The following is a 25,823-nucleotide window of genomic DNA, read 5'->3' on the forward strand; positions in this document are numbered from 1 at the left end:
ATGCCAGACTGCTGCTGCAGGCAGCAGAGATGCTCAACCTGGAGCTCTCCTGGTAGGAATGGCACCTTAACTCTGTATTTAACATTTTTACTCCCTACTGTTCCCTCGGTCTGAAACAGGCCCCAGGGCCCTCCGCATGTCCCGTTTCTCTGCCCAAGGGTTTTGGGAGGAAAGGAGGGAAGGGAATAGTGAGGACAAGGCTTTGCAGTTGGTTGGCTTGCTTGTCAGTTTTGGTAAATGCTTATCCTTTGGGGGAGCTGCCGGGTTTTGTGTTGTATTTTTAAAATTGTCAGGGGCATCTGGATCCCAGAATATGCGCTTTTTCTCTTGCTCTCTTTTTGCTATAAATCTAAATAAATAGATTGATTAAATAACTGTCCCATTAGGGGGGAACCCAACACTTAGAGAATGCTCTGACCAGCTCCTCACCGCAGCCCCTTTCAGTGTATCCCACTTGCTTCTAATTTGGACTTTGCCTTTGGGATTTTCTAGGCTGACCTCTCCTTCATGGTATTAGTTTTTATTGTGCTCCAGGTACCAGTGTTGCCTCTTTGTTGTATGGCTCCTCGGATTCCTAAATCTATCCTCCATTCAAGAGCAGGGCAGGCTCTGCCTCTTTCAGATAAGTGAGCTCGGTTTGCATTAGGTTTTCTTGTTGTTACCATTCTTTTGGGAAAGTGATGCTGCAAGTAAACAGATATCCAGCCAGAGTCTAGTAACACATGATAGCATAAAAACAAAGGAGTTTTAAAGGAAAAAGCAGTCAGCTGCATTCAGGCCAGAGGAGTGCGAGGAAAATTCTCTGAGCATTGCATGTTCTCTGAGCACTGTCTTTTCTCTCTGTCTATGTAAGAATATAATGAAAAGGTCTTCATCAAGTACCTACTGATACTACAGTGCAAGAGCTTTCCCAAGTCATTCTGGTTCCTTCTCTGTTAGGAGAATAAAGCTAACAGACAAACTTTATTCCACCCTGTAGCTGAGCTAAGTTTCTCGTTGATTTCTAACTGAACTTTAGGTTTCTGAGAAAAGCACAAAAATGAAATGTATGTATGTACTGTCATGAGTAACAACTATTCCCCAACTGGTAAGTATTGCTGTCTGGCTGGTTAGCTACCTTTGGCAGGTCTGCTTTTTAAATATATGGTGTATCAACTTTTATGGCAGATGTCTGGGGTCGCAGTACTGAAACAGCAGAGGGGTGGTAGGCTGAGAGTGAGGTTATTGGCAGAGCTGTGAGGGGGACAGAGGGTAAGGAGGCCAGAGGTGGAATATCCGAGGATGCTGCAGGTCAGAATTTTGGTACATTAGCAATGTGCTACGTGGGACCCAAGACTAGAATAACAGGGAGTGCTACAAGTCAGGATTAAAGTGCATGAACGGTGCAGTGAAGGCATCCCTCTGGGCATTGCATTTTCTTGGTTTTATATCTAATGCCAATGATTAAGAATTGAAAAAGGAAAAGGAGCTTCTCAGTTTAAGCATAGTCTGGCCGTCACCCTTTTAGCTTTAATGTAAGGAGCATGGCCTCGGTCGGCCTCTTTACCAGGCCCCCCGAGGGGACTGTCTTTAGTGCTGGAGTTAGGGGTGAGTGTCGGGAGAAGGACACGACTAATATTTCTTTCCAGATTTCTCTGAAGCTGACCTAGTCGAGAGAGCACAAAATGGCAATAGCTGTTGAAAAAGCCATAATTGTTTGACTAGCCCAGCAGATGTTCCCATAAGGCATTTATGTTGTCCCAACCCCAGTGCAGTGAGGGAAGGGGATGGAGGAGGACCCTAATATATATTTTTAATCCTCTAAAAAGAGGTTTTGCTGTTGGCCAAAATGTCACAGGCTGTCAGAAAAGCTGCAAACAGAAGTACACCAAAGTATATTGTATTTCTTTAAACATTTCTAACTTGAGCTTAAATCCTGTCTTCTCCCCTGTTACTGAATGCTTTGGTTAAGAAAGAAAATGTTTGTCTTTCAATAGCTTTTGGATCTTTTGCTGAGTCTCCCCCTCACCCCACCCCCTTCACCGTCTGTATTAAATAAACCCATTTAACAAAACCCGATCCTCTTATAAACATGGAATAATGACAGCATCCCACATATGGGATTCATTAGTTTTTGCATGTTTTGAAGGACTTTTTTTTTTTCCTCTAACTGCAAACTTCAAAAACTTGAGACACTAATGCTGCGTAATAGCCAAAAGGGCTCGCTGAGTCAGCTGCAGTCCCAGCGTTGGGTGGAAGGGCTTTGTAGATAAATTAATTAACCATTCCATAATGGGAAGGAATTTCTTTCTTGCTTTACAAAATAATCTCTTGTAATTCTTGCATCCTCCAAATCCTTTTGTTTTGCTTTTAATTGATTTCACTGGAACCTACTTTGCTGAAAACTCTGAAGGTTTTCATGCTTCTGAGTCTAGTAAACATTTCTGCTGTGAGGTCCCTGAGAACACCAAGAAATATTCCCTTCATCCCTCATTTAATGTAATATAATCTATATTTATTTATTTTTAAAATCTCCTTCCTTGGAGCGTTAGCAAGAGACCTGAGATCGTCCTTTTTGTTCAAGAACAAAGTGCTGAGTTACCTGTGACATGAGGAGTTTTAACTGAGGAAGGAAGATCCCAATTTAGTCTCTCCAGTACCCCAGGGAACTTCCAAAACTCCCAAGCATCTTGAATGCTTCTGTGTGGCATTTCCCCCCTGTGCGTCCTGTGCCCAGTAGGTGGGGTTTACTGAAGTACCAGCAAGTACACACTTCTAATGCCTTGAGGGGCTGTGATTTCAGCAAGGATAAGGTAACTGTGTTGGGGAGGTATGTGGTCATGAAAAGGGAATAGACAAAGCCTCTCCAAAACACACTCAGTGGCCTGAGCTTCCAAGCTTGTTCCAAGATAGAACTGACATTATTTGAAGCAAAGAGAGACCTGTTCCCCTGAGACGCTCTGCCAGCAGGAACAGATTTATTCCAGTGGGGTTCCGTGATAAACTGGAAGGAATGACAACCTTCATGTACTATATTAGGAGCCAAAATTCTTACTGAATAGCTCTAGTATGTAGTATTCCATAATCATAAAAATAAATATTATTTTTCTTTTCTGTAAAAATGTCAACAATAAGGCTTAGGCTGTGATATCTGGCTGCTAAGTAAGAGATGCTTTGTATCCCCTGAAGTGCCTCTTGTAGTATTACATAAAGCTGTGAAGAAGAGGCATCTTAGGCATGTTCTGCTACAGCAGAGAAGTATCTGGTCATGTTTTGAATATGTCTGTAAATTGGAGCTTAGTTTTGTATTCCTTGGGGACCCTACCCATTCCCTCCCTCCAGTCCCCTATAGAAATCTATAGGGCATTGTGACAAAGGTTTGGGGGGAACCCGGGCCTGCCCTCTACTCTGGGTTCCAGCTCAGGGCCCTGTGGACTGCAGCTGTCTATAGTGCCTCCTGTAACAGCTGCATGACAGCTACAACTCCCTGGGCTACTTCCCCATGGCCTCCTCCAAACACCTTCCTTATTCTCACCACAGGACCTTCCTCCTGGTGTCTGATAATGCTTGTGCTCCTCAGTCCTCTAGCAGCACACCCTCTCACTCTCAGCTTCTTGCTCCCAGCTCCTCACACTCGCACCACAAACTGAAGTTAGCTCCTTTTAAAACCCAGGTGCCCTGATTAGCCTGCCTTAATTGATTCTAGCAGCTTCTTAATTGGCTCCATGTGTCCTAATTAGCCTGCCTGCCTTAACTGGTTCTAGCAGGTTCCTGATTACTCTAGTGCAGCCCCTGCTCTAGTCACTCAGGGAACAGAAAACTACTCATCCAGTGACCAGTATATTTGCCCTCTACCAGACTCCTGTACCCCACTGGTCTGGGTCTGTCACAGCACAAATGTACATGAAGTGTATGGATTTCTAAAGTGCCCTTCATTGCAGGATCCAGATGTCTATCAATTCCTTACTGCAGTGTTTCCCAAACTTGGGACACCGCTTGTGTAGGGAAAGCCCCTGGCGGGCCAGGCCGGTTTGTTCACCTGCCCCGTCCGCGGCTCCCACTGGCCACGCTTCGCCGCTCCAGGCCAATGGGGACTGCGGGAAGCGACGGCCAGGACGTCCCTTGGCCCGCGCTGCTTCCAGCAGCCCCCATTGGCCTGGGGCAGCAGACCGCGGCCAGTGGGAGCCGCGATCGGCCAGACCTGCAGACGCGGCAGGTAAACAAACCGGCCCGCCAGGGACTTTCCCTACACAAGTGGCATCCCAAGTTTGGGAAACATTGCCTTACTGGGCTCATCCATTGTAAATAATAGTGTGCAAAAATACTCTGATAGGGGAGTTTCCGGGTGACATAAACGTATAGATGAATAAACAAGTTGATATTTGAAATTTGGTTATAAAACAGAACTTGCAGACAGAAGGCGTTGTGGCCAATGCACTCCTCATAAAGTTGGGCTTTAATTGTCTTTGTTTCCTGCTGTGTTTTGTTGTAAGTCACTTTATCCTAAAGAAGGCATGAAAATATCAGTTGTATATGAGTATAGGTATGTGATCTAATTGGAATCGTTGCTATTGTTCCCTCTCTGCTTAGGAGGGAGTGCATGCCTTAGATCAGTGGTTCTCAAACTAGAGCTGCGGCTTGTTCAGGGAAAGCCCCTGGCGGGCCGGGCCAATTTGTTTACCTGCCGCGTCCGCAGGTTCAGCCGATCGCGGATCCCACTGGCCGCGGTTCGCTGTCCCAGGCCAATGGGGGCTGCGGGAAGCGGCGGCCAGTACGTCCATGGCCCGCGCCATTTCCTGCAGCTCCCATTGGCCTGGAGCGGCAAACCACGGCCAGTGGGAGCTGCAATCGGCCGAACCTGCGGACACGGCAGGTAAACAGCCTGGCCCAGCCCGCCAGGGGCTTTCCCTGAACAAGGAGCGGCCCTAGTTTGAGAACCACTGCCTTAGATTGCTGCAATCACTGACTATTCCAATTACCACTGGAGTTTGTGATGCTCTACCCATCTCCATCCCCACCTCCCCCCAAAAAATGTTTTTTGGAGGGACAAAACAAGTAATGCAGTGTCTTCTCTTCCCTGCCTTTTTCAGTAGGAGCCAAGCAAAAAATTGACCTGGAAATGCAGTCCGATGGTGGATGCTTTTGTACACCAGTCTTCTACTTTCCCACCACTTCTCCTTCCAGTCTTCCAAGCTGCTTGATGAAAGAGCAGATTTCCCCCCCCTTTTGACAGAATGCCCAGCAGGGACCATAGGCTGGATTGTGTGAACTCCCCAGTCTAGTCCAAAATGTGTGAATACTAAAGACTTAAAGAAAAGTGCCATAGGAAGCGGAATCATTTTCTGGCCTGAGCTCTGCATTTGAATGACCTTTCTGTGTTATTCAGTTTGATGAAAGCAGTTTAAACTAAAAGCTTAGAAGAAAAGTAGAATATGAATACTTTTCCAATCTAAACTGTGCCATTTTATGTTATATAGTAGTTTTCCTCATTGATTTTGTATGTGGGTTTTGTTGGACCTTATCAGCCAGTTGGTCTATCTAATCTGCTATCCTGTCTCCCTTATTAGCTAAATACGTAATATTTGCTGGGGGAAGAATGCACCTGCCCTAAGTCATCTAAGACAATTGTGTACAACCGTAGGAACATAGGAATTGCCATAATAGATCAGACTCATGGTCCATCTGATCCGGTATCCTGACTCCAAGAGTGGCAAGCAGCAGATGCTTCAGAGTAGGCAGATGTGAGATAATCTGTCCCCTACGTCAGACCCAAATACTAAATTTAAATCCTAAAGCATTGTGTGGAATATCTCTTTCAGAATTTATTAGCATTATCTGTTATAACTATGGGTACTCTAGTTATTCAGATGAATGTCCAATCTCTTTTTGTATCTCACTAAGTTTATGGCCTTAATGTCATCCTGTGGCAATGAGTTCCACAGTCTAGTTGCACGTTGTGTGAAAACTGTTTCCTTTTATCAGTATTGTATTTGCCACCTTTTAATTTCACTGAATGTCCCCTTGTTCTTGTGTTATGAGACAAGGAGAGCAGAAGCTTGCACTCTACCTCCTCTGTACTATTCATTATTTTATGTACTTTTATGTCACCTTTTATTCATCTCCTTTCTGAGGTAAACAATCTGATCTTTTCAGTATCTTCTCATACGACATGGAAGCATTCCTTCCTAACCCCACACATCACTATCTTCTGTTCTGGACTATGAGGCTTGATTTCTCTTAGTTTGCTTAGCTGTCAATATGGTTAACGCTTCTAATAGTATATAGTCCTCTTTAAAATTCTGTAAAATGCTCTGTTCTGTATCCATGTGACTTCTTGTAGGAGCCGATCCCATAGGTCAGTGTTGTGTTTTCCATTTGCTGCCTTCAGGTTTTATAGTCTCCCCTAGTCTTCGTATTACAGTATGACAGGGCAGAAAGAAGCATCTGATCACTTGTGAGTGAAATACACATTGCTGTCTATGCCTCAGTCCAAGTCCTGACTTACTCTTCTCCTTGGAAGTTAAATAATTCCAATGTTTCTCCTTTGTATATAAACTCAGCTAATGTCTGTGTCTCTAAACGTTTTTAAGGGCAAGCCTACACTGCTCCACAGTTTGGACTAAGGGGAAAGCACTCAGGACCTGTACCTTTGCGCTCACAGCATCCACATAGGGGACTTAAAGCGCAGCACTTTTGGTGTGCACTGCTCTTCATGCCCCCTTAGTCCGAACTCTGGGGCAATGTAGACGTGCCCTCAGTGACCAGTGTGTAAACACCTCTGCGGGAGGATGTCAATGGGGATGCTGAAGTTGATGAGGATAAAGAGGAGAGGTATTAACGTCAGTAGGAGTTGAGGGGCACTGAGCCCCTTGCAGGACTGAATCCATAAGTAGCCAGTTTTCATTATTTTCAGATTATTTCACAGCGTCTAGTGTAAATGTTCATTTGACTGCAGCAGGTGTTAGGCAAGATTACCTCTCACTCTGTTAATTAGCGCTCCTCAAGAGCAGTACATCGTATATAGCAGGGGCTCTATTATACAGAATATTTCTGATGGAGGAGTTAGCCATTGCACCTCCTACAGCTGTTAATAAGGAGTAGACCAGAGAGGGAACTTTGAGTTTGGGGCCATGTCTACACTACTGGCGCTACAGCAGTCCGCTGCAGCTGTGCCACTGTAGTGCTGTAGTGTAGATTCTTCCTAAAGGGATGGAAGGGGTTTCCCCTCGTTGAAGGAATTCTGCCTCCCCAAGCAGTGGTAGCTAGGTCGTTGGAAGAAGTCTTCCATTGACCTAGCCGCATCTACACTGGGGTTAGGTCAGCATAGCTGTGGCTCTCAGGTGTGAATTGTTCACACCTGTGAGTGCAGTAGCTATGTCAACCTAACTTTTAAGTGTAGACCAGGCCTAAGTTAACAGCTCTCCCTGGCTTCCCTCTTGCTCCAAGGGGGAAATCAATGCGCCTGCTGGTCTATATCAGTAGCCAACTACTTCTCCCTCTACACCAGCTCATCTATGCATGTTTCTGGGGTTGAGCCAAAGCCATTCCCATTCCCCACCCCTGCTCATCCCCCTGCACTGGAGGAAGAGTTGCAAACTCCTACAGGGAGTAAAGGAATGCTTTATACCCCATACTCTCTTCCATGGGCTTGTAGGGCAAGAGATGATCTTGCCGATAGCTGTCAAGATTTCTGTAAGAAATGTCTCTTTTGAGGAATTTCCCACTTGGCTGTGAAACATGTGTGTTCGCATTAAACTTAGTGCACAAATTCCCAGCATCTTAAAATCATAGACGAATAAAACTTCCTTCAAGGTCATGTAGGCAGCTTTTTTGTTAAAACAAATCTAAAAAGGAAACACTTGCTTCTGGTTGCAGATTTCGTTTCCATATTCCAGCAAAATATGAATTTTCAGTAGAAGAATTATTAATAATAATCAAGTAAGACATACAGTTATTACAGTGATAGATGGAAGACTGGGGAACGGATGCTTTATAAAGGATTAATTCATCAATATTTCATATCAAGAGATGTTGTTTCAAAATGGGCTTAAGGTTCTGTTGACAACAGTGTCCATATCACAAAACTTCCTGCCCTGCCTGGAGTGTTTAAGGCAGTGGTCCCCAACCTTTTCCGTGGGGGGGGGGGAGAGCGCCAGACGACTAGCTGCTGAAGACCGTGGCCGCCGGACAAGCGGACGCCGAAATGCCGCCGAAATTCGTGAAGCGGCAACGTCAAGAGGCGTCATCGACAGGTGTCGCCGCTGAAATTCGGCGGCATTTCGGCGGTAGCACTTCTTGATGTTGCCACTTCTCGGCGACATTTCGGCGGCTGCTTGTCTGGCAGCCAGTAGGCGGGCACCGCGTTGGGGAACCCTGGTTTAAGGACTCAAATAGCAGGGGTACTTGAGGAGGCAGAGCTGTGTTCTGAAGCTCAATTGTGGAATATTAATGTAATGCTACTGGTGACAATTGAGGTGCCTGTTGGCAGTGTTCCCGATTTTAGCGATTTCTCTTACTTCCTCACTTTTGTGAGCTCTAAATTTACACAGGTCAAACAAACAAACAGAACACACTGCTATGAAGAGTTACTTTTAATACCCTTTGTTGTAAAGTTGTGGCACTTGCAGTAAATTTAGAAGATCACCAACTGAGATCTAAAATGTGAGGTTTTTGGTTGTCATTTTCAAAGAGCTGGCCCCACTGCATGGTTCGAAATGGTCAGAATTCATGGCAGTGAGGAGACACTTTCTCCTAACACTCCCACAATGTTTGGAAGAATCATCCATGTTGTTGACAAAGTTTCCACTGCACTTGAGGCAGCCAGACCTCTTCATTTGCAGCTTCTTTTTGGTATGGGCAGAGCTGTACGTTGCAAACTGATGTAAAATGAGACAAGAGTTTGCTAATCTCTTTGGGAGTTGTAGAATGTGCAGTTTACTTCCTCTGAAAAAGATGTTCAGACATGCACTGAAGTCTAATAAAAGTATCAGCATTTATTCTTTTTGGAAAAAAAGCCACAGTTATTTACAAATTTGGCAGGAGACGTTTATACGGAAGAGGTATTAAGAAAGAGAAAGTTGGGAAGTAGTTAAAACGGCTGTAGGGTTGACGTTTATCTTTATTTTTATTTTTTAAATATGCACTCCATGTTTCTGTAGTTAGAGGAACTTCCTCATCCTCTCTCATTTATTTTTCACTGTTTCAGAATTGTTTATTTTACAGTTTGTGCAAGCTGTATGATGTGTAAGTCTTGTGTCTGGATTTACAAGTTCAGTTCTGGAATGTTATCCCACTGTGTTGTGTTACAGTTTAATTGTGAGGGGATGGGCCTGATTCTAAAGCCATTGAATGAATATCTCAGTGATTTAAGTGGGGGGTTACATGAGTAACGGTTGCAGGTTCAGGCTTTTTATTTGAATTTGCCTAGCAGGGAGTTCAATATAATTAATTTAGGCAAATGTGGGGGGCCAGAAAGGAATTTGTCTCCAGGGTATATAAGCAGAATCTTGGTGCTTTTGTGTCTTCTGTATTGTTGAGCAGAGCTTATTCCTTAGACATGTGCCCTACCATTTTCCTTTAGGCCTCCGTCCTTTCAGTTGTCCAATTTATTTTCTATGCAATGTCTACTAGGGAAATCCAAGGTAATAACTGCCTAAGTTGCTAACTTTCTATTTGTTGCTGACTTGCTTCAATATTTGCACAACTGCAAGAGCTTTCATTTGCTTTAGGAGGGACATCTGTTAACTTTAAATAATTAAATAAATTGTAGCCACCAGGTGGCGCAAAGGCCGGTTCTGTTTTCATGTTCAGCTGCAACGTTCATCAGATCGGAAAAAGAACTGCAAACAAAATGACAGGTTTCAGAGTAGCAGCCGTGTTAGTCTGTATCTGCAAAAAGAACAGGAGTACTTGTGGCACCTTAGAGACTAACAAATTTATTAGAGCATAAGCTTTCGTGGGCTACAGCCCACTTCTTCGGGGTGCATCTGAAGAAGTGGGCTGTAGCCCACGAAAGCTTATGCTCTAATAAATTTGTTAGTCTCTAAGGTGCCACAAGTACTCCTGTTCTTTTTGCAAACAAAATGTTTTCCAGACTTCATTTGTCCTCTCAGAGGGTTCAGTTTCCAAATTCTGCTTTGTTTTTTGAAACATGTTGTGAGAATGCAAAATATATTATGTCAGATGTTATATATAGACTTTGAAAAATGCCTGTCTTTTCAGTACTGAGTTGTATGTGACTCTTTGATGTAGAGAAACTGCCTCGTCCTCTTGAAAATACACTCTAGGGTCTCGGTCTTCTAACGTTTTTTTTTCTTACCATTGCTGACCTGCCATTCTCCAAATAAGCTAAGTGTGTACTTCTTCCAAACTTGGATGTAAATTCTTTCTTAGATTTGTAATGTTCTGGTGCAGATTTCGTTCCTCTTCTTTGGTTTTAGGAAATAGTGTTTTTGTATCTCGTTTAGGCAGAAATCTTAACAACACTTTTTGCAAAAAGTCATATCTTTTTAAAAGCACAGTTTAAAACCTAGCCCTTTCCCTGTTCTCCTTCTGATGCATTTAACAACTCCTGCATGTAGTGATCAGAAGTGGGTTTTGATTTGATTAAAAGGAAGAGTTTTTTTTTTGCGCTCTACTCTATTAATTGATATCAGAGCCACAGTTTAAAATATTAATATTCTGCAGTATTTCTGTAGATTGCATCATTTTCAGCGTTTCATAACTATACGGATCTTGTAATTTGAAACAGATAACAATAATGCTGTCTGTTTTTAGGCTAGCCATGATTTCCTTGTCATTAAGTGGTCTGTTAGCTCGTGGGGTAGGGTAGGGGGGAGGGGTTTTATCTGGAGGAGTTCGAGATCATATGATGCAGTTGAACAAGACTTTTTCTTCACTTGAAATCTGCAGCACTGGTTTTGGTTTGGATATGAAATGATTGGTTAGTTTCAAACTCTTCATCATTTCCAGATGTTTTTAATAAAGTGCCCAGAACTGTCGAATCTGTAGCCAGTGGATGTAGTTGCTGATTGTTTCTGTTCTCCATTTTGAGTAACTCTCATGAAAGGAGAGCAGAAAAAGAGAGAATTACTAGCTCATTTGTTTTCTCTCTGTCTTTTCCACTGATAATGCCATGCATTTGTGGTTGTATTCCTCAGTATGTATACAGTGTCTGTTGCCTGGGTGTACGCATGTGACTACGTGTGTCCAGGGACTGCCTGCAGGTGTTAAAAATAAACAAACAAAAGAGCCCAGAATACCATTGCTTTTCTTTGACTCAGCAGGAGCCTGTTTCCTGCATCTTCCTTCTTCATGTGTATGTAAGGAGATTGGGATGTCTGGGAAATGAGATTTCCAGCCTGTGGCTACGTAGCAAAAGCCCCACCTAAAATGGAAGGAGACTGACCGTCTCTCACGTGAGTGCACGCCTGGCAGATAATTTTGTGTGCGTTTTACAACGTGAAGTTTGTTGACCACAGAACCTGGGAGGAAAAACCTTGGAGAAGGGGCAGGAGCGTTTGTAGCCACCGCCAGGAGCAACTTAGGGAGCTTCAATTAAAAAAAAAAAAAAAAAAAAATCTGTAAAACTGTTGGTCGCTTCACTGTGCATGTGAGAGGGGAGCTCTAAGGGATTTGTGGGTGACCCTGCCACTGAGTTCCAGAACCTATGAGATCAAAGCATGTTAATCCTGAATGGAGTTCTGGTAGTCACCTCACTTCACAGAGCTAACAAGATGAATAGATAGATATTGATCCTTTCCTTGCTCTTCTTCCTCCTGGTGTAGAAAGTACCTGCCTGGGTCTCCTCTAGTTTTTGTCCCCGGCTAGAGGTCATTGTCACTTTCTAGCCTTTAGAAAAGGTGAAGTGGCTGCTTCTAGCCTATGCTACAAATGGAGTTGCCCCCTTTAGAGGTTTGTCTTATCACATATTTCTGCCCAGAATCCACCACCCTGGGGGGAGGGATAGCTCAGTGGTTTGAGCATTGGCCTGCTAAACCCAGGGTTGTGAGTTTAATCCTTGAGGGGGCCACTTAAGGGATCTGGGGCAAAATCAGTACTTGGTCCTGCTAGTGAAGGCAGGGGGCTGGACTTGATTCGATGACCCTTCAGGGTCCCTTCCAGTTCTATAAGATAGGTATATCTCCATATTATAATTAACACAGATTGGCCTGTTCATCTGTCTCATTTGGAGGCCAAGGACCAAGTGAGCCATAATCACTGAACTTCTCTCTCATCATTAAAAGACTATAACAGGGTTCAAAAAAGAACTAGATAAATTCATGGAGGATAGGTCCATCAATGACTATTAGCCAGGATGCGCAGGGATGGTGTCCCCCTGTTTGCCAGAGGCTGGTAGTGGTTAGCAGGAGTTGGATCACTTGGTGATTGCCTGTTCTGTTCATTCCTTCTGGGGCGCACCTGGCATCGGAAAACAGGATACTGGGCCGGATGGACCTTTGATCTGACCCAGTATGGTCATTCTTATGCCCAGCAGCTCAAAGGTGAGATACATTATCTGAGGCAGTCTGAAGGAGCTTGTACAGCCGCCGCATGGGTCAGCCATGCTCTGTAAAGGAAGAGAAGACTTATGTGTCTCAGTATCTCAAGAATCTGTCACCAGGAAATTCAGTTTAAAAAAAAAATCACTAAGTTCACTTGAAAACAATTGAAGAAAACGCCAAATGTATGAATTGTAGATGCTGTTTGCAACACTCCATTGGATTAGAGCATCATCCCGTCACACTGCTCATCACAGCTTTCCTTATCTGAATTAACTTGAGTTTGAGGAAATCCCTGCCTTATATGGCGGAGCCTGAAGAGCTGTCACAGACATTTGTGATTTCTTATCTCTATGACTGCATGACTGCTGGGAATTCATCATTGGATGAAACTGGTGACTCCTGAAAGTCCCTGTTTACAGTATTGTCATATTTGGGGTATGTCCTAATACCGAAAGCAGAAGCTGCGTTCACTAACAGAGAGAAAAGATTCCGGGGCTGATCTTATAAGCCAGTGGATGGTGCTATCTGAAAGATTCAGGTATGGGAACCTCCTTAGTCTAGTTGGGTGAGTTGTGGAGGTGATGTTATAGGTTGTGAGGGAGAGTTTGGAACTGCCCCAGGCTGTGGAAAGCTGAAACAAGAGGTGGGGGCTGGAGATTTCAAAGGAGATCCAGACACTTTCATCTTCCTAGTGGTAGCTGGTACCGAGCCACTCTGACATGTTGAATGAGACTGCCAGTCTTCTGAGTTTGCATGGTGAGTGTACTGGTTGTGGTGGTTGATCCGATGGCTTCAGAATAGCCAGATTGGGGTGGCATTTGCAAGGCAGCTCAAAATAATAATTTACATTTTTGGACCATATTTCATCTCAGTGTTTTACAAACTCTTTGCCTATGAGAATCAGTTTGCCCACCAGCGAGAGGCAGATCCTCTGGGGCAGAAGCCAGCGACATGCCCCAGCAGACTTGATAACATTCAGAAGAGAGGAACTTGAGCTGCGTCAGACTCCTGCACTTGCAGAAGGGTGAGAAGAGCTCTCGCATGTGGGCTCAGAGCAGATGGGACCTCTGATTTTAAAGATGCTTCTGAAAGATCCTCATGCATTGACATGGGTGAAGCTCACTTTTCATCTATTTTGGAAGGATGCAGGGTTGAGTAGTCCCTGCCAGAATTTGAGCTTGCGGTTACAAGTAGCCTTGAACAACTAATGGGACTTAGACCACTGAGTCATTGCCTCTGGGACTGTATTAACAGCCTCAGAAATCCTCAACTATGTGCATTAATAGAGTGAATCCCTGTCCTGGGAGATTGACCAATTTCATTCATGGGCCTCATGAAGAACGTCTTTCCATATCTGTAATGGAAGGTTGATTTGATATTGCCATTACATAAAGTTCTTATTTTTCCCTTTGTGATGCACTCTTAAAAGCTCCCTTAATTCCCATCTTCCTCTCTAGCAACAGCAGTGAGTTCTTCTGCTCTGTAAAAATCTCTGCATTTTGCAACTTAAAGTAAAGAAAGCCTTTTTCCTTTTCTCTTCTGTCTCTGTTCCTCTTCCCTTTTAAGCAATGAGTGAGAGAATGTCTAAAGCCAGGGAAGTATGGAAACATTTCGTCCCATGAGAGGTCAGGGTGGGGTGGAAGCTGAAGGGGGCTCTGAGAGGGCTGAATCAGTTTGAAAACAGGAAACCATGTGGCAGTGTGAAATGAGGGCCCAGCTGATGTGAATGAGCCATTGAGAGGAAGGGAGACTCGCTGGCTAGACCAGCATTAGAGATTCTTAAAAACTTTGTTTAAACACACTGCTTTTCAGATTAAAACAAATGAGAATTGTATTTTTTTATCTTGTAAATATTATAACAAGCTGCTGAAGTCTTTTGCTTCTCCTGCTGTGCACTGCAGACAGAGCAAGCACCGAAAATGGCTGGTTTCCTTTTTTTCACACATTAAATCACAAGTTTCCATTCCTGTTTTTGAGAAGCTGTACGCCTGAAACTCTCTCTTTTCATTCACCTGAGGCAAGGATCGGGAGAAGGGCTGTCTTTTCTCCTGATCCTTTTCTTTAAGGTGCGCACTTTTACTCTTCTTCATCTCTTTCGATTAACCAAGTGCACCAAGAGGCTGCATCTTGAGGTGAAAGAAATAGGGTGAAAAAGAAAACCCTGTTGTCCCCCTGCTTTTTCTCTCTACAAAAAAGATGAATCATGTTCCCACAACTGCAATTACATTTTCAAGACTCAAAGAACGCTGGTACAGCACTAAGAAGGCAAGCAGTGACGTTCTAGCTGAAATCAGGAGGGAGTGGCTTTATTTTATTTATTTTTTTTCCCCTTTTACCCTGTGCTGTCATTAGAAATTTAAACTTATTCAAGACCATTCCCTCTTGCCTGGTTAACAGTGGACTTACTTGAAAGGAGGAAAGTGTTTTTTGTTGTTGTTTTGCTTTTCCATCTATAACAGTGGAAGAAAAATTCTATCAGCAACAATATTTTCTTTGGATTTGAGGGCCAGACTCTTTTCTTCTTTGAATTAAACACAACGCGTCTAATTCAGAGTCTAGCCTAGGTATTTTTTTTTTCTTTCTCTTGGTATGTTACACGGTTCCAGTTGCATGCATCTGGCTTTTGTTCTCGCTCTCTTTCCAGAATTTAATTTTGGTGCTTGTCTGCCATTAACATTGGCTAGGAAACTTTTTTTATCAAATGTAGCAGGAATACTGGTGCCATCCTTACCACTTAATATTTTTAATTTTCATATTTAGAATAATCTCTCTAAACATATCTGTCTTGTTTGCTATAAATTACTACGTCATCTGCATAAGTGACCGTGTTCTAAGAAGACTTTTATCAAACAGTCACAGCTCTGGGATTTTCTTTTTCCTGTTAAGAGAATTGGAGAGGCTGATGTGATTCAAAGAACGCTGAGATGCAGGGGCTTCTCTGAGCACATATGTGAGAGATTTGGACTGTACGCCTTACCGAGTTTATCCTGGAGTTAATGGTGGGCTCTGCTCCTTGCATTTTACCTCTGTTTTCCCTTTTTTGGACAAAATGTATGAACGACACAAGAGGCGGTACAGCCTGTGTGACATTTCCAAGGTGGACAGGACTGTAGATGTTGTGTTGTTAAAGGTACAGTATTGGTTGTTTACACTTCCTATTCATTAAGTACTGCTTACTCATCTTGGATTCATTCATCTACTCCCTGCTGAAAATGCACCCCAGACAACCAGATTTCTTGTGCCTCCTTTGAAAGGGGGAGCAGGTGGGAGGCAGCTATCAGGAGGTGACTGTGCAGCTTTTAGATCTCGGGTATTTATTAAAATTATATAACATCAAGTGATTTTGTTCTTGCTATGACCGATACTTTGAGTGGTGATAGAGACATACTGTTAAATATGTGTTTTTCAAGTGCTCTGGCTGGCTGTCTTTTCTCCTCTATCGAAATCATCAATGGGGTACTGCAAAGATTTTGCAAACTTCCCATGGAGATGTGTTGAGCCTTCCTGTATTAAGTTGCTTTTGAACTAAAGATGTTTTTACCCACTGGTCCTCTGCACTTCATCTGGAAGACTGTGGGTTCAGCCCAAAAAGGCATGGTCGTTTTTTTGTCAGTGCTGCATGGCTCTGGCTGTTGGTTTTGTATAAAGCTTTTCTATTTTGGCGGAGAGGGAGAGGGGTTGTTTTTGTTTGTTTAAATGTTTGTCTTAAAATGGGTGGAGGAAAGCCTCAAGTGCCTCTTGGCTAATTGTCCAGTGCTCTCTCCTCCAATCTAAAATTAGTAAGTACTCCACCAACCGGTATGGTGACAGTCTGGGAATGTTCTGTCACTGTAATAGCTCTGCTTGGAGCTTGAACAGTTTCCTGGCACAGCGGATGGAAATGGGAAGGCAGCCCAAGTAACTTCATAACACTGCCTGACTTTGATATCTTAACTCATGGAGGAGAGTCACCTTTTTGAAACTGGAGGTGGTGGGGTGCTGGATGGGTAGGTGTCTCCTGCTGCATGGTTGCGTGGCTAACTTTTTTAGTCACACTTTATGGCTCCTAGAGTCTTTTTTTCCTTTTTGTATGTCAGAGGTGAAGATGGAAAAACTACAATTTTTTTTTTTCAATCCAGAATTATAAGCAGTGTCGTTATTTTTTCCGGGATATGTCTTCTCAAACGATTCCCTGACCCATCCTACCTGCACTAAGATCAGCCTGGCAGTTGCCAACTCGCATTCACCTATAGAGGATTATTATTTTTGGCTCACACTTAGTATGTTCTTCTCCCACCCCCAAAAAACCTTTGCTCGATTTCTTGCCATATTGGATTTGGTGAATTGTTTTCTAATACTATCTTTAATTATGCTGATTACAAGAAACTGGAAGCCCCTGCAATGCAATCTCTAGACACCCCTCTGAGTCATAGACCAAATAAATGTGCAGACACGTTATACAAACAGTGCTTTAGCTGTGGTGTTGAATGGTCCCCTACAATAGACAGGAAGCATTGTTACCCCCTGACAGATTCAACTGTTTACATAAAAAGCACAGTCTTTTTGGAAGCTGTGTTTGTCTGCCTAGACTGAACTGTTATTTGCTATGATTATAGTGAATTAGTATTTCTGAAGTCATCAGTTCCCTAACTTAATTTTTGTTAAGTAAAATTTAGAATTTATAACAAAATATGGTTCTTGTGAAATCATCCTAATATTTTTCCAATCAGCTTCCAACACTGGATGATACTGATTGATCCTGAAAATAATTCAGTGTGTGTGGATGCTGTGCTAATTCAGGGAACATAGAGACACAAACAACTGGGAATTACAGTAACATTTACCTTGTTTTTTAGTGCCTCATGTTTTAATCTGTAATCTATAACGCAACCTGAGCCAGTTTTCGATCTGTAGGAGCCCCGTGCAATATCAGGCAAAGTCAATGGCAAATCTTCTGTTGACTTTGATGAGAGCTGGATCAGACCTTTAGGCAAGGGGGGCTTTTTTTAATTAAACTATTTATAGAAGGAAGGAGGACTCTCCCAAGTAATTATTTTGGTTTGGGTGGGACACTGTTTCTTTAGCCTCAAGTGTCCAAAGGTCAGATATCAAAAGATAAATTAAAGCAAGCAAACAAACAAAAATACCCTTCAGTAATAAGTCTGCCTTTGAAATCATGGTGAAGTAGATAATAAGAGAGCGAGTAGCTTTTATGTTGGTGCATTGATTTGATTCTCAAAGGACTCGTGAATCAAGGCTGTCAGTAATGGATTGGTGTGCCCTTACCCCTGTATTTTTTTAGGTAGGTGATCTCGGTGACATCAGAAGTAAAAACAGCTGGTAGGGGGATATCACTGGGATAAACTCTGAACATAGGAGAACTAATGCTATTTTAGCTGCAGAATATAAATGATGTTGCATTTGCATTGGTTACACCACTTGTAGGTAAAGTTGCAAAATAATTTCAGTTCTAACTGATTATTTTTACATGCTCATAACTTTCCTAAGGATTCAACTTTGGAGCTGAATTTTTTCATGTTTAGACTGCCTGAAGCTGTTTTTTTGGAAAGTTTGAATCAATACTCATCAGCCATTTTGGGGTTGAGAGGATAAAAATAATTTCCCCCCTCTATTTTAAAAAATAATCATCTGACCTCCTTTTTCTAGGAGCAACTCAAAAATTCCTAGCATTTGAAATTTGGGAGCAAAACCTCTTCCCTACTATATGGTCCTGTTCTGTCACTGCAGCAGCACAGAGGTTATAAAGCTGGTTTAACTGGCTACAAGGGGATTCTGACAGTATATAGGAAGTCCTGGATGGCATAGAGCTGACATTGTGATTCTATGCCACCCTCCCTTCCCTTCCACCCACCCGCTATGCCACACTGTCTAGGAGATATAGGAGAAGGGGAGCGGTCAGAGTGTCTCTACAATACTTATATCTCCACCTGCCTGAATAGCTGCTTATGGTTCTAGGTAGCAAGGTGTAATTTAGGAACGCTCTGATCCATCTCCTAGTTACTCCAGGAACCAGCCCTGCCAGCCATAAAATCAGGGAGCTTCAAAGTATTGGTAACTATCCTCTCTGGGTTCTTATGCTGTACCCATCATCATTGTGTATAGGTGTCTTACAAATATATTGATGTAAATACAACCTAGGCATAGCACCCAGATACCACAGTGATTGGTACCTTACATGTCTGTCTGTCTAGGTATTTGTATGTAAATAGGCCTCGATTACCAGTATTTACTTTGCTAAGTTTTAAAACAACCAATTCAGGACTGAGCAGTGACAGTAAAAAATTGCTTTAAAGAGCTCACTGTACATTTCACAGCGTCTTCGTAGCTTCATGCTTATGAAACTGTTAGCTCCAGGTCAGAGAACTTAAATTCCGCCTGCAGAGTTTATAAGATGTATGAGTCAAGTAGTTTAGGATTTTTCCCCCTGCTTATTTCTTCTCAATCAGGGATACTGAGGGCCAGACCTGCTATTGAGTCACCCATTGATTTTAGTAGAGATTGAATCAGACAATACGTGCAGAAATTAGCAGCAGCGCAGAGTGAAGGTATGAAAACAAGCACTCGATATTTTGAAACTGAATGGACCCGATTTTCAACCTCTGGTTCAGACCGATTGCTCTGCTCCATGTATTAGACTGCAAGGGGTCAGGGCAGACGACATTCCGTGCAATAGATGGTCAATGCAGTTGTCCTTATAGGACCATTGCAGCCAGCGTAACTTAGAGCAGTATTTTCTCTATTCTAAATTATGCCGTGGACTGTTTCAGTTCCAGTGCGGCAAGACTTGAAGGAGGTGTGTAAAAGTGTCTTAGAGCTATCTTTCCCACCTTGGTACAGCTCATACTTAACCCCATGGTTTCTCTGTGTTAACTTGTGTATATAGCATTTTATCTCCCTTTGTGCATTTAGTTTATAGACCTGTTTTTCTTCACTAAATAAAAACATGTATGAATTTGTTGGATTTTTGTGCATTACAATCAAATATATGAGATCTGCAATTCCCCTTGTGGAAGGAAGCCTTAGCTTTTGGAATTAGGGTTTTTGAGTGTTTGATTTCAAAGCCATAATGTTGAACTAATGTCAGCTTTTGGGGGGTTGCTGTTTGTGTTTTTGGGGGGAAGGGGATACATTTAATATGCTGTAGGTTTCATTTGTTTTGAACATAGTTTGTTTTTCCAGAGAGAAGCAGAGGGATCACTCAGGTTCATTCAGGATAATGGGGCATTTTCAGATTGCCAATAGGTTTCAGATATCGGGAATTTGGAAAGAGGGGAAAATATAAGGCTAGAAGGTGGCTTCCTTGCAGCTCTCACACATCTACTCTAGAATGCTTTTCAGCACCAATCTAGTCCCAGCTAATGGGGAAGGGACCTCACTGTGTCAAAAGTTAAAACATATTCTTGGGACATTTATCCACTTTCCCATTTGGAAGATTGCCAAAGGGAATGCTGCAGCCTGAGAATCCCCTGGTGTTCTTAAACTACACAGCAACAATTTACCTAGCAATTGGAAAGGTCTTATGGTTATAGGAGCCTCTTCCCCGCTCCCTGTTCAAACTACAGCCGTTGGTAGCCCTGTCCCTTTTGTTCCACTTACTTATTAATATATCCCACAGGTCCTTTTTTGAATATCCATGCCCCTGGAAACTGGGAGAAATGGCAGTGTTGTTCAGTGTACTATAAGGGTCCAGGCCCTAATATGGCAAGAATTTATGCACATGTTTAACTTCACGCACTGTGAGTATTTCTACTGAAGTCAAGGGAACGACTCAGTGCATAAAGTTAAGCACATGTGCAAATCATTGCAGGATTTGGCCCATAGTCCTTTCTGGATAACTTGTGGAATGGCTTTTACGTTCCTCTACTGCCTTGATTTGAGAGCACCTCCCGATGCAACACCTATTGCGTGTCTATGGAACCATGCTGAAAATTCCATTATTGAATTCTCCTTCATGCATGTTAGATGGTAGCTTTGTTACTGGCTGTGGAGGGTCTTGAAAACATAAGGTATTATCTAAATTTTTTTTTCCAGGGAAGGAGTATCCATAATTGGGCCTTTCCCTCAGTTTCTGGTCCAGGAATATACAAGTGGTGTCTTTGACTTTCCATCATAATTTTAATTCACTTAAAATTTAATTCCAATGATTTGTGTAAATTCCTCAGATGAAATAATAAGGACCCCAGGATATTTCCATGAATGTGAGGGCAGGGCTAAGGTTTGCATTTGTTTAATTTAAAACTCATTGCACAATTTCTGAATATTAATCAAATGGGAAAAACATTTGAAGTAAAATAGTATCTTATCTAAAATCAGAAAAATTCTCAAGTAACTTTTGTTCAACTATATTTGTTCTCCATTAGACATTTCACATCTTTTCCCTAGTACTGATTAATACTCAGGTATCCTAAGTACTTAATAATATATCAGCTGAATGTAAATGAATAGATTAACAGTATATATTTTTTTCTTTAGAGCCATAGTCTCTTTGCGTAGTAGTATCCTGCTCTGAGTTGTAAGGTAGAACTCAAAGGATGGGAGATTTAAAAAAATAAGAGAGAGAGAGAAACCTGCAAACTTTAATTGCAAATTTAAGACTATGTTAAAATAATAAAGAAGGAAACCAAACCACTAGAGATTTTCAAGGAAATTAAAGCTAAAATTATCTGGTTCCCCCTTCTTCCGAAATGCTTCAATTTAATTTATCACACTGCCAACAAAAGTTGAAAATTGCAAACCTTTTAAATAGCAGAAGCTATCTGATGTCAAGATAATGTGTGCAGTGGAGGGGAACACTTTGAGAATAGAATGGAAACGAGACCTTTCTCCATTAAAACATCTTATAGTGTCCCCAACTATTGCATCTTTATTACTCATTAGTCGCTCCTTTGGGGAATTTAACGTATGGTTAAAGCAGGAGCACTCACTGCTGTCTCACTACATGGCCAGTGAGGTGTAACCTGCAGAGCTCTGTTGCAATTCAACCTAGCACTGTTAACGTGCATGAGTCTTGCCAACAATCCAGTGTTTGATGGCACTTGTTATGACAGCTGCTGATCTTAATGACGCTTAACATAACTCTCCTCTTGGAAAGGAAACACTAGGGCCCACGTTCAGGTCTCACACTGATGCACTCCCCGGCGAGACGGGTAGATGTGAATGAGAGATGAAGATGGGACCTAATCATCTACTGCTTAAGTGCGAGCCCTCTGGGAAGGTCTTGTGACTGTTTGAAAAGACACAAGCTGCAGCAGAAGAGGAAAGAGACAGTGTTTAAAAAGTTATCTGAGAAGAAGTAACAGAGCCAGTGAAGTGGAACATTACTGAGTACAGTAAAGGATGTTGGAGAACTCCACTGAGACACATTGACGAGCACAGGAAAAGGGAGGGGGGCGCCATTGTGGATCTTTAAAATGAAACATCTCTGTGTTTAGCTGAAGGAAATAAGAGCTGGTGGTCACTAATTGTTCCCACATGATGCAGAATGTAACTTAACAGCCCCTTTTGTCTAGCAGACTCTCTTGTCTCCTCTTTCTTTTTCTCTGCACAAAGGTTTCTGTATTAAGTTGCTTTGGATTTTAAATTAAATGTCTGCAGTATGTTGGCTCTGAGATTCTGGAAACCACTGCGCACATGTTCCCTGGAAGAAAAATCCAACAGTCCAATGTTTGCACATCCACACTGGTGTCGGCCTAATTGAGTCCTCTTTGGTACCGAGCTGGCCGCTACTCTGCCATATCCACACGCCAGTCCTGTATGTACAGCAAAAAACAAACAAACCAAACCCTCAGGGATACCCTTTTTAATTGTAGTGGAGGTGCTTCCTTGATCCGTTCATTGTCTTAAGCAAGTTCAATCCAGTGCATGTAAAAATACCTGGCTTCCTGCTGACCTTTTCCCGAAAGTCTGCATACTGAAGCTCTGTCTATCGAGAATGCTGCAGATTTCCTGCTGCTAAATGGTGCCATATTATCTCTGCTCCCACACTAGCAAATCAAGATGCAAGCCTTTGGCAGCTCAGAATCAACAAGCTATGATCAGTGTGGGTGCCGAGGGAAAGAAGGGCTTTGAATTTTTTGTAGCAATCAGTCTGTCTTCCTGTTGCTAGCATCCCTCTTAAAGAAGCAGAAAGACTGGGGGGAATTCGTTTTAGTGATTGACAATGGTTCTATGTCCATGATAAAATCTCTAGGTTGCAACAGAGGCTAATAGAAGGTAGAGCTGAGACTGATTTTGTGTGACCAGCCTCACTTGTCTGCCCAGTGCTTCAATATTCCATCACCGCAAAGTGTAAACTTTGGGCTGGGTTTTGATGAGGATGAAGAGGGGCTCTGGTAAGAAAGTGTATGTGGACGGCCCCTTGTTTTGAGTATGTCTGGATCACCCAGTTTCTGTGATCATCGAGCAATCTTCTCTCAAATGCTGCTTCTTTGGCTTTCTGTAGTGTAGAGAGCATTCATTTACGCAAGTAGTTTTATTTGTTTTTATATTGGTGCATAATAAATATTCTTCCTGTGTTAGTGCAGTTAAATGAATACTTGGTGTATTATAAAAACAGAATCTATTAAATTATCTCTAAAAGCAGGTGCAACACCAACAGACCCTTGTCGTCGGCAGGCAGGATCGAACTGAAGACCTCTGGAGCTTAGCGCATGAACCTGTACCGCAGGAGTGGGCAAACTACGGACCGTGGGCCGGATCCATCTCCTCAGGGCTTTGGATCCAGCCCGCGGTGCCACCGGCACCACGTCCCTGTGGCCCCTGGGCAGGGGGGGCAGAGGGCTCCATGCGTTGCCCTTGCCTTCAGGCACCGCCCCTCGCAGCTCCGGTTGGCCGGGAATGGGGAACCATGGCCAATGGGAGCTTCAGGAGAGGTACCTGGAGGCGTGGCAAGGGCAGTGCACACAGAGCCCTCGGTCCCTCCTCCCCCAGGGGCCGCAGCGCTTCTGGGAGCAGCACGGGGCAGGGGACAGGGTAGGCCTGCAGGGAGCCTGCCCTGGCCCTGGTGCGTGCCACTGCCACCCTGGAGTCGCTTGAGGTAAGCGGCGCCGGGCTGGAGCCCGAACCCCTCCTACACCCTGCCCCCCAACTCCCTGCCCTAAGCCCCCTGCCTGCCCCTCGCATCCCTCCTGCACCCCAATCCCCTGCCCTGAGCCCCCTCCTGCACCCTGAGCCCCCCTGCACTCTGCACCCCAATCCCTTGCTGTGAGCCCCCTGCCACACCCAGCACCCCAACCCCCTTCCTTGAGCGCCCTCATGCACCCCACACCCTTCCTCTGCCCCAATCCCTTGCCCTGAGCCCCTTCCTGCACACCGCACCCTCTCCCACATCCTGCACTCCCTCACACACACCAACCTCCTGCCCCCCGTCCCTGCATACAATTTCCCCACCCAGGTGTGGCCCTCGCCCCAAAAAGTTTGCCCACCCCTGCTCTACCACATGAAAGCCAATTGGCTCTTAGCTAAGGCTGTAGAGCAGACTCATTTAACTCTCTCTAAGTGGTCTCAGTGCCACTAGATGGCACACAACACCGCACCCAGCAGGTGTGTGGGTTACATACCTCCCCTAGCTGAGGAAATGTGTCCTGAGCTTCAGAATCTTCCCAGCTGAAACCCCGGAGGAGCCCCCACCTGTAATGCCAACAGACTCCAGTCGTCGGCGGGCAGGATCGAACTGGGGACCTCTGGAGCTTAGTGCATGAGTCTCTACCTCATGAAAGTCAACTACCTCTTAGCTAAGGCTGTAGACCAGACTCATTTCACACACCCCATCCCACTCCACTAGATGGGACACAACACCACACCCAGAAGGTGTGTATGTTACACAGGCTTGTTAAGGTCTCCCTTCAGTAGCACCTTTTCATTACTTACTTTTATTAATTAGTTTTAGAATGCAACAGTTTAAATCCTTGGAAAAGCCACAGGCTAGCGAGGTGGAGCTTGCTGGCTAATGGGGAAAAATCACAAATAATTATCTGTTGAAAAAATTGCCAAAATCTGTAATTAATTTGAAGTGATTTTATTCAACTAACTCTGACAGAAAAAGAGAAAATGATAGATGATGATGTTAATCCAACTCAGTGCAAGTTATGCTGTCATGACAAGTCTCTTGATCAGCTGCAAACACCCTATCTGTTTTCCAAGCACTGTTTGTCGGACAGGACATCGTTAGGTATTATTTTCCTCTCCCTGACGTTGATGTAAATTGGGTGTAATTCCCTTGGTTTTGTGGAGATACACTGGTGTGAAATTGTTGAGAGGAGAATCAGGCCCAATATTTGCAAGGGAAGGTTAAGTGCAAGCTCGTATTGAAGGGAGAGAAGGTTGGCCCCACACCACAAATAAATGACCACAGTGGATTTTCTTCAGAGACATAAGCTTGGGCAAACCTGAATTTATGTTGCCATGTGTTCGCAGATAATTCCTCTAGATTTGTCAGTGAAAGCCTACGTATCCGTTCCAAAGAGATTCTGGTTTGACTTGGAAGAGTGGAAGAATATTGCCATGGTATTTAGCGATCTCTATTGTGATGCTCTCAATTGTGAAATATATGCATGTAAATCCAGGAATGGATAGATGCAACTTCTCTGTATTGGACACATCCTATCAACCTTGCTGCCACATTTCTTCCTGCAGAGTTGAATCAGAAACTCAGAAAACTCCAATTTCTAACCAGTGCATATTTACAAGGTCTATATAATGTTTTCAGGCTTTACTAAACCATTTAATTATATACTGCGCATTAGTGTTTCCCAGGTATTCGATACATATGAATGGGACAGTGCCAATCCCTTCCCCTCACTCACATCGCCTCACGGCTAGTGTGTGTGTATGTTTAATATTAAATGTCTTGTGTTTTTCATCGTAACCGTCACTTAGACTGGTTACATACATGTGAAATCTGAAATATTTAAAGGGCTTCTGGTTCCCATTCTATCTTCGATTCTTCTGTGTCCCTCATTACCACAGTATCGGACTATCTTTATTGTATCTCCTCATAATGCACCCCTGACGTACTATGGTGATATGCTCATTCTGTAGATGGGGAACTGAGGCACAGAGTGACAAGTGACTTGCCCAAAGTCTCACAGGAAGTGGAGCTGGGAATTGAGCTTGGGTCTCCCGAGTCCAAGACTAGCACTGTAAACATTGTGTCATCCTTCCTGTCCACTCAAGCAGGATCTCACACTGATCTTGGAAAATAATGATGTAGTATGTTTGGTCATTTCTTTAGCCACTTAAAACAAACACATATCCTATCGCTTTGTGAGACAGTTTTGAGATTCTTTTGGCCCAGGAGGCAATTAGAAAGCCGTATAACATTAGGGCTGTTTGTTGTATGTA

General features: G+C 43.3%; 1 protein-coding gene across 11 annotated transcripts in view; it reads left to right on the forward strand.

Annotated features, from left to right (window-relative positions):
- The window catches only part of AKAP13 (A-kinase anchoring protein 13), a 338,427-nt gene that overhangs the window by 207,140 nt on the left and 105,464 nt on the right, over positions 1 to 25,823 (forward strand). The window contains exon 1 of one of the 11 annotated variants that reach the window (XM_054041162.1): positions 14,864 to 15,612. The exons of the other annotated variants lie outside the window; for them this stretch is intronic. Within the exon in view, the coding sequence (XP_053897137.1) occupies positions 15,532 to 15,612 (81 nt within the window). The 5' untranslated portion in view covers positions 14,864 to 15,531. Of the gene's footprint in view, positions 1 to 14,863; positions 15,613 to 25,823 lie in introns of those variants that run through there. 11 annotated transcript variants of the gene reach the window in all.

Source organism: Malaclemys terrapin, chromosome 10, assembly GCF_027887155.1.
Source record: "Malaclemys terrapin pileata isolate rMalTer1 chromosome 10, rMalTer1.hap1, whole genome shotgun sequence".
Lineage (NCBI taxonomy): Eukaryota > Metazoa > Chordata > Testudines > Emydidae > Malaclemys > Malaclemys terrapin.